Below are 12,532 nucleotides of genomic sequence, written 5' to 3'. Positions count from 1 at the left end.
TGACAGTGTCAACACAAGCTGTCAAGTCTTCCTTGACAAATGTAGCTACCCATTTTAATAGTGTTAAATATTTGAAATTTTCTGTACTTCTGTGTTTTGAATTTTTATGGCACAGAAAATGTAAGAAAAATTGCAGTTGATGGAAAGAGATAGAATTAAAAATAGCTGAGGCAAATCTCCTCCTCTCTGAGTTGCTATTTTTATGAAATAGGCCACTTTTCAGCTCCACATGCATTCTGAGGCTTGCATATTGTGAAATGCTTTTGACAGGAGAACAAAAGAAATACTAAAGTTTCTCATGCAAAGATTTATTATTGTGTTTAAATTTACTTCCCTCTTACTTCAAGTATCCCTAAGTAGTACCTATACTGTTTTTAAAAAGGAGAGGGAATGAATCTTTTACTCTCCATATTTTGAAAAATGGAGTAATCCCCTCTATTAAATTCCTCTCAGTATAAAGCTTCCATCTGTGGCTCCTGATAAGATTTGTTTGGAAATGGCTTGTCTTTGTTTCTGCTTATTGGAAATTGGAAATTCCAATAAACAGAAATAATGATCTTGTCATTATCTCTGCCTCTTTTCTTCAAACTGGGAAGACTTATTCCTAGAACTCAGTAATGATACACTGTTAACCAACTAGCAGGCAAAACCAAAATGAAATTTACGTGGATCTTCTGTATGGTTTTGTGTATCTTGTTTAGATTGTCCCTCCCCCCCCCCACCAGTTTACCTGCTGTTTATTTCATATTCATTCAACATCTTCCCCTCTAAATAAGACATTACCCCTTTTCCCTTGGTTAATTCCTCCCTAGCAGACCCATTTACAAGTTGAGCTGATATATTTTTCCAGATTAAAAATAATTTTTTTTTCTTTCTAGATTTAGTGGCTGTTTTGTGTCCAAAAGGCCCACTTCGTATGCTGGTTGAAACAGCTCAGGAAAGAAATGAAACTCTCTTTCCAGCTCTCATTTACTCCTGTAAGTATTTTGGAATAATGTTAAGTTAGTAATCAGCTTAGAATTTATAGGAACTCAAACACAAGTGGTTGTGGTCGTTATCGTCGTACTTTTTCTCATTTTAAAAGCATAGCTAACATTAAGGGAAGTTCTACACATTCCTGTTTCCTTGGTAACTATTGTCTTCCACTTGAACCTAGTTCAAGACAGTTTTCAATAGATACAGAACTAGAAGAAATAGGGGTGCCTGGGTGGCACAGTCAGTTAAGCATCGGATTCTTGATTTCAGCTCAGGTCATGATTTCATGGTTCGTGAGTTTGAGTCCTGCATCGAGCTCCATGCTGATGGTGCAGAGCCTGTTTGTGATTCTCTCTTTTCTCTCCCTGCCCCTCCCCACTCACCCTCTCTTTCTCAAAAATAAATAAACTTAGACAAGAAGAACTATTTAGAGAATGGGGAGCCAGTGTTCTCATTTAAAGTCTCGTATGTCAAGAATGAGCATTTGTTATGTACACTTACTGCCAGTGAAGCTTGCCCTAATTCATTGAAAGAATGGTACTGTTCCTTTACAATCTGTTTGCCCCTCTTGTTGTTATTTTGGGGTCATATTCTTCCTAATCATTTGGTACATAAGCATTTGGGCTTTGACCAAATCTGCCAGAGCACTGTGGGGGACATAAAGATGTTTAAGATACTTTGCCTTCCTTAAAGCTCCTTTGCTTACAGTTTAGAGTGTATAAATAAGCAACATCCAAGGCGTTCTTACCTGATCCAGAAGTGGCACAAAGTGTCAAGAGAATTCGAAGAGGGAAAAACCTGGCTGGGGGATCAGGAAGGCTTCATGGATGTGATAGCATTTGGATCGATTGAACCTTTTAAGGATAGTAGGATTTCTGCAAACACAGATGGAAGAGTTGATTCCATAAGGGGGTTTATCACAAGACTGTCTTTGAGACATAAGAATGGGGCATCTTTATCAGATTTCAGATGTTCAGATTGACTAGAACACGGAGTACAAATTGGAAAGGCAGATTAGGGCAAGAAGGCAGATTAGGGCAAGATCAAGGATAGCTTTGTGTGTCTGGCTTAGATATCTGTATGTGATCACTGAGGAATCACAAAGGTTCTTGAGCACAAGGGAAATGTGATCAGAGCTGTGGCTTTATAAGCTTGCAGCATTGTGCAAGATGAATTGGGAGCAGTGAACTGAGGTAATGGGAAGCATAACTAAGCAGATAATGCTGTAATTTAGGTGGGAGATGATGAAGGTCTGAATTTTGGTGTTGGGAATGGCAGTCAAGGGAGAGGACTGACAAGAGGTTTTGGAGGTAGAATTAGTAGGTAATTCCTAGCAACCGATGAGAGACGTCTTAAGCCTGAAGGAAAGGTGATGATGAAACATTTCTTTTGTTTGAGGAATGTTTAGTTTTGTCTGGGCACATATCTTATTTAGTTGATGGGACCTCTGAGTCATCCAGGGAGAAATTTCCACCAGAAGTGTAGAAGCAAAGTGCTAGTTCTTGGGGAAAGGTTGACATTAGAAGTGCAGAACTGAAAGGGTCATTGTGGCGGTGGTAGTTGAAGCTTTGGGAGTGGATGAGTGGTTCAGACAGAAGTGGATGAGGAGAGGTTGTCAAGGAGAGAACTTTGTCAACTCCTGTGTTTAGAGAGCGAGAAAATGAAGAGACAACAATTAAAGAGAGGAAAATATCAGACAATTGGAATAGCCAGGACTTTCCACTTCAAAAACGAATATCAGGACTTGTTTTCCTTGTCAGTATGTGAAGTGGCTACATAGTATTCTCTTACATAGATGCTCAGAAATAGGTGTCCTTATTGGTAGACCTGTAGATCATTTCCATTTCTTTTCTGTCACAAACAGTGCTTGCAGAGAGCATACATTTTTGTGAATATTTTTGTAAGATGCATTCTTAAAAATGGAATTGCTGTGGCGCTGGGGTGGCTCAGTTGGGTAAGCATCCAACTTTGGCTCAGGTCATGAACTCACGGTTTGTGAGTTCAGCCCCACATTGGGCTCTGTGCTGACAGCTCAGAGCCTGGAGCCTGCTTCAGATTCTGCGTCTCCCTTGTTGCATCCACACGACTCCTGAAACAGAATGCTACGGGCACCAGTGACAGTCACAACAAAGTTTATTGCAATGAGAGGCAAGGCTGTCCGATCAGGACCAACACTCTTGATCAGAGTGCGGCCCCAAACAGCCAGGGTACAGAGTTTTTAAAGCCGATCACATAGTTTTATCATTACCTGGGAACAGAACAGAGAAACAGTTCCCAGATGAGTTAGAAACAGTTCCCAGATGAGTTAGAAACAGTTCCGAGATGAGGTGATTATTTTAGACTTTCTTCGCTAAGTTGCAACCAGTGGATCTCCTTGACGTTGCCTCTGATGCTCTTTTCTTTGAGCTTTTGTTTCCTTCATTGGTAAAGCCTGATTTACAAGAGTACCAAGCATAATTTACAAGAGTAAAGCAAGGCTGTTATCTCTTGACCTTCAGTGTCAGAACAAAGCTGTTATTTTTCAAGCTACGAGTTAGCCCTACACTACAATTTAACCCTTACACCCTCTCTCTGCCCCTCCCCCCTCATGTGCGCACACTCTCTCTTTCTGTCTCTCAAAAATAAATAAACGTCAAAAAAATTTTTTTTAAAAATGGAATTGCTGAGTCAAAAGATGTATGCCTTTAAATTTTGATAGATCCAAATTGCCTCCTAAAAAGGCTATACCCGTTTATATTTCCTTTAGTAGTGTTAAAGTACCAGTTTCGTTATACCTTCATTATTACGTGTGAGTGAAACAAATAGGCAAAAAATAACCTCTTATTTATTTTGCATCTTGGGTTATTAACTAATAACTATTAGTGATTATTTGGACTTTTTTTCATGTTTTTCTTAGCTATATATATTTCTTATTTTGTGACTGGGTATAGTATTGTTTTACATGTTTTCAAAAGTTTTAATTGTGCAACTGATTATGCTGGAAAATATTAAATATGGTAGATAAAGCAAAATTTCACTATCATCCCCAATCATAATACCTTACTAGCAGTTACCCCTATAATCAATATGATACATATCCTTGTAGGCTTTTTCTTTTTCTTGCCTGTTATTCTGTTGGGTTATTAGAAAAGCAATTTTAAGGAGAGAATGTCAAATGCTACAAAGAAGCCAAAGATAATGAGGACTAAATAAACCATATAGATTTGGGTGCCTTGGACATCTTCAGTGGCAATTAAGAGAGCATTTCAGTAGAGTGATAGGACCAGAGGCAATAGCTCCTAAGGGAAGGAAGTGTGTCTGTTTTGCTGTTGCTGATCCTGGCAGTGGAATTGATGGTGTGGCCAGAGAATGGGTGGTGCAGGAGGGTTGGGACAGTACACATCACCTACTGCTGCAGATTCCTGTCTCATAGCCAGGGCAGTGGTGACTTGAGAGGAAAGCAGGTCTGAGGAAAGGTGTTGGCAGGAGACAGAAGATGTAACTGTGTTTCTAAGGTTGAGAGGAAGGAGCCTGTGGAGAAAGCCTTTGAAACGACCAGCAAGAAGGAATGATTAATGGAACAAGGTTATCAACAAAGCAGGTAGAAATTGCTCTAGGAGTTCGGGAAGAGGAATTAGATGAGAACAGGGAAAGACCTGGAAAGAAGGAAAAAGGAAGACGGAAATGCAGAGGGTAGTGAGACATAGTGAAAGATACAGGTAAAGTTGAGAGCACGTGTTAGTTGACCTTAATCTTGTGAACTCGATGTGAGGTCACTTGCGGGAGGTGGAAAGGTGGGGACTGTGCTTGTAGCTAGAGAAGTCTGATAAAGTGTTAAGAAACCCATTGTCTGGAATGCAAGGATCATTGTGTTACTCTTTCTCCAGTATAAATTTATTATCATCTGCTTCCTGTGTTTTTTAGCAGAAAAGAACAGATGACGTTTTGAACATTTTACTCCTAATCACATTTGGGTGTGAGCTTCTTATGTGTTATTCCTGGAAATAAAAATCCATTTATGTTTTTTATATTTGTGCATACAGAATGTTCCACCAACTGTTAATAATGAATGCTGGTTAGAAATAACCTAAGTATCCATCAAAGGGAACACTTGCAAATAATTATGGTACAATCATAAAATAGATAACTGTACAGCCATTAAAAAGAATGAGGCAGTGGGGCACCTGGGTGGCTCAGTCAGTTAAGCATCTGACTCTTGATTCCGGCTCAGATCATGATCTCACGGTTGTGAGATCGAGCCCAAGTTGGGCTCTGTGCTGGGGCTTGGAGCCTGCTTGAGATTCTCTCTCCCTCTCTCTTAGCCCCTCTCCTGTTAGCATGCTTGCTCGCTTTCACTCTCTCTCTTTCAAAAAAAAAAAAAAATGCAGTAGCTCTGTATATGTCCAGTTGTGTGTTTTTTTTTAATGTTAAAGATGACATACTAAAAACAGAAAGCAAGATTGAAAGCAGTAATGCAGTGTCCTGTGGGAGGAGTAGGGGAAAGGAGCTGTCTATGGAAGTCTGTATACATGCAATCCTGATGATACTTTTTAAATTTTTTTTTTCCTACGTTTTTATTTTATTTTTGGGACAGAGAGACAGAGCATGAACGGGGGAGGGGCAGAGAGAGAGGGAGACACAGAATCGGAAACAGGCTCCAGGCTCTGAGCCATCAGCCCAGAGCCCGACGCGGGGCTCGAACCCACGGACCGCGAGATCGTGACCTGGCTGAAGTCGGACGCTTAACCGACTGCGCCACCCAGGCGCCCCCTGATGATACTTTTTAAAAACTGACAAAAGGCTAGTAGTGTTTACCTCTGAGAGGTGGGATTTAGAGATTTGGTAGCTTTTATATTTTTCTTTATACCTTTCTCCACTTGTAGAGTTTTAATTGTCCCTTGTGTTTTTTAAAAAGTTAATTATGGATGTCAAAGGGGAGGGATTTTGAGTTTTTAAATTATTATTTGTGTTTTCATAATTTTACATTGTTTTACTGTTCTGTCTACTGTTAGCTTCTGTCACAATAATGTGGTGACACATTTAAGGTGGTTTAAAACTGAAACCTTAAAACTTTAAAACTCAGTGCCTTAAAAATACGAGTCACTTATCACCGCCCCGCCCCCCCTCCCCCCCATATCTGCAGGTGGTTTGATTCACTGAGCTGATCTGATTTGGCTGTTCTAGCCCAGCTCCACGTGCTCCCTTTCTTCCAGCAGTGGGCTCCTCGAAGACCTGTTCTTACTGGCTAGAGGAACGACAGAGCAGCAGCAAGGCCTTTGAAGGCCTAGGCTCGATGTTAGCATGCCGTCACCCCTTCCACATGTCATTGGTTGAAGCAAACCACATAGCTGAGCCCCAGGTCAGGAAGAGGAGGAGAACGACATGCCGTTCACAGTAGCCATGGCACGAGCATGGGTGCAGGAGGGGTGAAGAATTGGCAGTGGTTTTTCAGTTTGCCACAACATTAAACATACATACTGATTTTATACAGCAAATAAGCATTTACTTTGTTGTTTTAAAATATCATTTGCATGTCACATTTTTAAAAACTCAAGTCTGCATAACATTTGACATTCTAAGATATTTTAACAGTAATTCAACATATGTGGAAAAACATTAAGCATAAACCTTTACCTTCTGTGTATATCAGACAGGTCCAAGAAAGCATCTGTTCTCATGAAATACTAAATTTGTCATGAGGATTTTATAAATCACTGAGTTTGAGAGGGCTTCTTTTTTTTTTTTTTTTTTTTTAATATTTGTTGTTTTATATTAGAGTATGAGTGAAGGAGGGTCAGAGAGAGGGAGACACAGAATCCAAAGCAGGATCCAGGCTTCAAGCTGTCAGCCCAGGGCCTGATGCAGGCTCAAACCCACAGACCGTGAGATCATGACCTGAGTTAACCAGTTGAACCATTCAGGCGCCCCTACTATTTGCTCTTTAAAAATGCTGTCCTTTGGGGCTGCTTGGGTGGCTCAGTTGGTTAAGCATCTGACTCTTGATTTTGGCTCAAGTCATGATCTCACGGTTTGTGAGATCGAGTCCTGCATCAATCTCAGGCTGCACTGGCAGCTTGGAAGCTGCTTGGGATTCTCTGTCTCCCTTTCTCTCTGTCCCTCCCGCCCCAAAATAAAAAACATTAAGAAAATAATTTTAAAAAAAGCAATCCTTTTTTGCATTTCTATACTCTTCCCCAGTTAATGATATTTGGTTTGCAAAAGCATCTTATCCTCACAAAATGTGAGCAGCATTTTTTTGTTTTCTGTTTCCATCATTCTGACAGGAAAAATGTACACCTGGCTTTGGAACTAAATCATTCTTCCCTAGTAGAGGTGGTCTACTCTGGTAGCTTATCAAAAACTGAGGCTAATAGTTCCTTGAGGGTAGATCATTTCATTCAAAGCATTTCTTTGATTTCATATCAGTTTGGGGGAGTTTAGATTATGTTAATTTTTAAAATTGCATATTTTTCTAATCTGAGATGTTTGGTGTTAAAAGATTCAGAAGTGGGTTTTTAGATATTATTTTAGTAATATTAATTCATTCAACAACTACATATTCTGTTCATGATAAGTTACATCAGTGGTTAGCAAATTACTGCCTGTAGCCAAATCTGGCCCACAACCTGTTTTTGTACAGCCTGTATGCCAAGAGTGGTTTTTACAGTTTTAATAAAAAAGAAAAGAAAAGAGAAGAGTATGTGACAGAGACTAGATGTGACCCATAAGCCCAAAACATTTATTATTTGGCTCTTTATAGAAAAAGTTTGCTGACGCCTGATTTCCATGGTACTATTAATTTTTTTTTTAACGTTTGTTTATTTTTTGAGAGAGAGAGACAGTGCGAGTGGGAGAAGGACAGAGAGAGAGGGAGATACAGGATCCAAAGCTGGCTCCAGCTCCAAGCTGTTAGCACAGAGCGCAATGTGGGGCTTGATCTCACGAACCGCGAGATCATGACCTGAGCCGAAGTTGGATGCTTAATTGAGTCACCCAGGCGCCCCTCCATGGTACTATTAAATGTTAAAACAAAAGAGTTTGTTGTTATATTTTTTCATACTTGCATTGAGAAAATCAAATAAATACTTGCTACCTTCATTGCCAAGAAGGCTACAGAAATTCATAAGCCTTATACAGAGTTTCTCTTCTTTGGGTTTGAATTTAAGAGTGTATTGCATACCTGGATTATGTTGACTTTGACCACTTAGTTGGGTTATCATATAATGAAACTTGTTTGACCTTAAAATCCTGAAGCCTCAGTAAACAAGAAAGTGTAGCTGTTATAGAATTTTCAGCTTCTAGGGGCACCTGGGTGGCTCAGTCGGTTGAGCATCCGACTTTGGCTCAGGTCATGATCTCCTGGCTTGTGGGTTTGAGCCCTGCATCGGGCTCTGTGCTGACACCTTGGGGCCTTGGGCCTGCTTTGGATTCTGTGTCTCCCTCTCTCTCTCTGCCCCTCCCCTGCTCATGCTCTGTGTCTGTCTCTCAAAAATAAATAAACAGGGACACCTGTTTATTAAACAGGTGGCTCAGTCGGTTGAGTGTCCGACTTTGGCTCAGGTCGTGAGTTTGGCTCAGCTCATGAGTTCGAGCCCGCCGTTGGGCTCTGTGCTGACAGCTCCGAGCCTGGAGCCTGCTTCAGATTCTGTGTCTCCCTCTCTCTCTGCCCCTAACTCACTCGCATTCTGTCTCTGTTTCTCTCAAAAATAAATCTTAAATAAATAAATAAATAAATAAACAAACAAACAAACAAACATACATTTTAAAAAGGTAAAAAAAAAAAAAGAATTTTCAGCTTCTTTGGTTGTGTATTTGTTTCATAAGTTATTCAGAAAGCCTAAGGGTATTAGGAACATGGATATAATTATAAAATCAGTGACAACAAGCCAGAAATTCATAGATGCCAAGTGTCTTATTTAAAATTGCTTACTGTGACCATAGATTAGACTCAGGTTGCTGCTAGCATTTGGTTTCTGCTATAGCCCTATATGCACATGTTTATAAGTATTTTTGTGTTATTGTTAGTGTATTTTGGGGATATTTCCCAAAAGTGGTATTCCTGAATAAAAGGGTTAATGCACAGGTAGTTTGTTTTTTTTAATTGAAGTATAGTTGACATACAATATTATAGTAGTTTCAGATGTGATTCAGCATTTATGCACATTATGAAATGCTCACAGTGGTAAGTATAGTTACCATCTGTCACCTTACAAAGTTCTTATATTACTGACTTATTCCCTATGCTGTACTTTACATCCATATGACTTATTTTATTTTTTTATTTTTATTTTTATTTTTTTTTTAATTTTTTTTTTTCAACGTTTATTTATTTTTGGGACAGAGAGAGACAGAGCATGAACGGGGGAGGGGCAGAGAGAGAGGGAGACACAGAATCGGAAACAGGCTCCAGGCTCTGAGCCATCAGCCCAGAGCCCGACGCGGGGCTCGAACTCACGGAGCGCGAGATCGTGACCTGGCTGAAGTCGGACGCTTAACTGACTGCGCCACCCAGGCGCCCCCATATGACTTATTTTATGACTCAAAGTTTGTACCTCTTAATACCCTTCACCTGTTTTGCCCATCCCCCGTCCACCCTCCCCTCTGGCAACCACCAGTTTGTTCTCTGTATTTATGGATTTGCTTCTGTTTTGTTTTGTTTATTCATTTATTTTAGTGTAGTAGCATAAACATCTAGGTTCATCCATGTTGCAACTGGCAAGATTTCATTTTTTTTTGGCACATACAGTTTTATTAGAGGTTACCAAATTCTCTTTCAGCAGGAGCTATATAGGAGCTATACCATTTTTTTAACCCACCTGCAATATAGGAGAAGCACCATTTTATTTTATTTTTATTTTATTTTTTTTTTTATTTTTTTAAATTTTTTTTTTTCAACGTTTATTTATTTTTGGGACAGAGAGAGACAGAGCATGAACGGGGGAGGGGCAGAGAGAGAGGGAGACACAGAATCGGAAGCAGGCTTCAGGCTCTGAGCCATCAGCCCAGAGCCCGACGCGGGGCTCGAACTCACGGACCGTGAGATCGTGACCTGGCTGAAGTCGGACGCTTTAACCGACGGCGCCACCCAGGCGCCCCGAGAAGCACCATTTTAAAGTATTCATGTTGTCCTTTAACTAAAATGTGACAGAGATGTGTGTATATACCTAGATCTATATAGATATATATGTTATTTTTATGGAAGGGACATAGAATAAGCCAGTTGACTATCCCCTTTATGTTTGTTGCTTTTAACCTTTTTTTAATACTTGTATATCATGTAGTTTAGCATTATTGAAAATCCAGAAGTGACGCATAATGTGAAAGAAACTTATTCAGTCATCCTTAGAATCATCATGATCATCTGATGCTTTTGTGAGCCCTGGTTTGTTCTCTGATTTAGTTCCAATAAGTAATTTTCATCAGTGATTTCACACTGTTTTAGGAAATTCAGCTAGTCCAGCTTGAGTCTGACTGGCCTGAACAGTTTTCTCTCTGGTTACTTTGCAGGGACTGGAAATAATGAGGAACTGTTTTACAACAGCAGCTGCAGTTGGGAAGCTAGAGTAAATGCTCAGTTTTAGGATTTTTTCTTTAATCTGCCCAAATCAAAGAAAACCTTTTATGGTTTTTAATCTGCATTTATTTCTGATTGTTAAAGATACTTAAGGCAACATTAAGAAGATTGGTGATTTGTGTAGGAAGATAATGGCCTGTTCTCTAGTCACATACTTTCTGTGTTTAAAGTTCTTATCTGGACTTTTATCTTTCCCAACAGCAACAATGGTGTGGTTGGTGAATATGGCAGAAGGAGACCCAGAAGCCCAAAGGAAGGTATCCAAAAACTCCAATTGTAATGCACAAAGTAGGTGACTTTTATTTGGTAATTTCCTGTTTTTTCTGGGTCATTGTCCTGTTATATTGGCTGACAGTGAGCTAAGAAGCAATGATTTTAACCTCTGTCTTTGGTCATGGACTCTTGAGCATCTCCTGAAAGCTGTGGTAATATCCAGTAAATACAGATAAATATTTAAGGAGTTCAGACACTCTAAACCCAACTGCACACCCAAGGCACCCTAGGTGAAGAACTTCTGCCATTCAGTGCCCTTAATACCAGTATGGAAAGGTTCAAATTGAGGCTATGATTTAAAAAAGGAAAAATAATCTTGGTTTCCAAACCTGTAAAAATGAGAGCCTCTTATCTGATATGGCCAGGGTAATTTAAGTATAATTTGACTTGAGATGCAATCATGTTTATACCAAGAAGATAAAATATTCCAGGTGGACAGGACTTTCTGGAGGAGAATAAAAGTAATGATCCAGGGTGGGAGATCAAAAGGCCTCTGTGGGTACTACCGAAGATGTTAAGGAGAACATAAGGTAGGAGTTGGTGGAGAGAACTGGAATAATAGCACACCATAAATAGTCAAGAAGAAAGGAAAGTTATTTTTAAAACAAAAAGAGCTAACCTCATGAGGAAGCTGAAAAACAGGCAGAGTAAAGATTGGTGAGAGAAGAAAAAAGGGCCTTAACCGAGTTACTGTTTGTCAGGAAAAGGGAAGTTGGGGTTTTATGGAGGCAGGAGATCTGCCGAGTTGGTGCTGCAAGGAGGGCACTGTCCCCTGAGAACCCCACAGCAGTCCAGGTAGAGAAGTAGGAAATACGTTGGAAACAGTTGTTACAAGGCCAGTTATTATGTTAACCTGTGTGAAACTAAAGAAAATTAAAAGATTGTTATCTATGAGTTATAGATGTGAGTATGAATGTGGTTTTGGTACATCAAGATTTTATTCTTCTAACAAATAGTGATTGAGCTCCTGTGTGCCTGGTATTTTTCTGGGCACTGGGGTACAGCCCTGAACAAGATACCTTGTCCCTGTGGAGCTTCTAACCTATTTGGAGAGATACAGATGTTCAACAACTAATTCCACAAATAATTCATACACTTGTGATCAGCCTACAAAGGAGATGTATAAGTTGGTATGAAAGTTTATAGAAGAGGAATTTCCTTTACTCTGGAAAATCAGGAAGGCTTCCCTGAGGAAGTGACAGTAGGTGATGAACCAGCTGAAGATTTGAAGAACTTTCTAGAAGAGGAGACATGGGGAGAGGCCTTGTAGTTAGAAGGACCTGGCTGAACTTCAGAGCTCCTCAGCGGGAGTGCTGTGGTATTTTGGGTGGGCAATTCTTCATTGTGTGGGACTTCCCCTCACTGCAGGATATTTAGCATTCCTGGTCCCCCACTCACTAAATGCTAATAGTGGCTTTGAGGTTTTGCAGTAACCAAAAAGGCCTCCATCCTGGTTCTTCAAACACCCCCTGGAAGGGAGGTGCTACCCCCTCGCTAAAAACCACTGTGTTAGAAGAACTAGAAGTTACATTGGAACAAAAAGACACAGGGCTCCCAAGAGGGATGTCTGAAGGTTTGGAAGTAGGAGTGAGGAGGGATGGGGCAGAGCAGGCAATGCAGTTTTTATTTATAAAGCTTATGTTTAGCTTATGTTTATATGATTCTGTAAACTCCAAACCATAGAAGATTCAGGTTTTGTGAAGACCTGGTTAAGAAAAAGAATACAAATTA

General features: G+C 40.0%; 1 protein-coding gene across 3 annotated transcripts in view; it reads left to right on the top strand.

The window, feature by feature from the left end:
- Positions 1–12,532, top strand: part of PSEN1 (presenilin 1) — a 74,011-nt gene that overhangs the window by 50,023 nt on the left and 11,456 nt on the right. For all 3 annotated transcript variants that reach the window (XM_047079401.1, XM_047079402.1, XM_047079400.1), the window contains 2 exons: positions 879–977; positions 10,730–10,816. In XM_047079401.1, coding sequence (XP_046935357.1) covers positions 879–977; positions 10,730–10,816 — 186 coding nt within the window. The remainder of the gene's footprint in view (positions 1–878; positions 978–10,729; positions 10,817–12,532) is intronic.

This window comes from Lynx rufus, unplaced genomic scaffold (assembly GCF_022079265.1).
Source record: "Lynx rufus isolate CCGP_SWC_20201006 ecotype Redwood Valley unplaced genomic scaffold, mLynRuf1.p SCAF_17, whole genome shotgun sequence".
NCBI classification, from domain to species: domain Eukaryota; kingdom Metazoa; phylum Chordata; class Mammalia; order Carnivora; family Felidae; genus Lynx; species Lynx rufus.
Note: the sequence above shows the minus strand (reverse complement) of the source record. Positions and strands in the feature narration are given on the sequence as shown.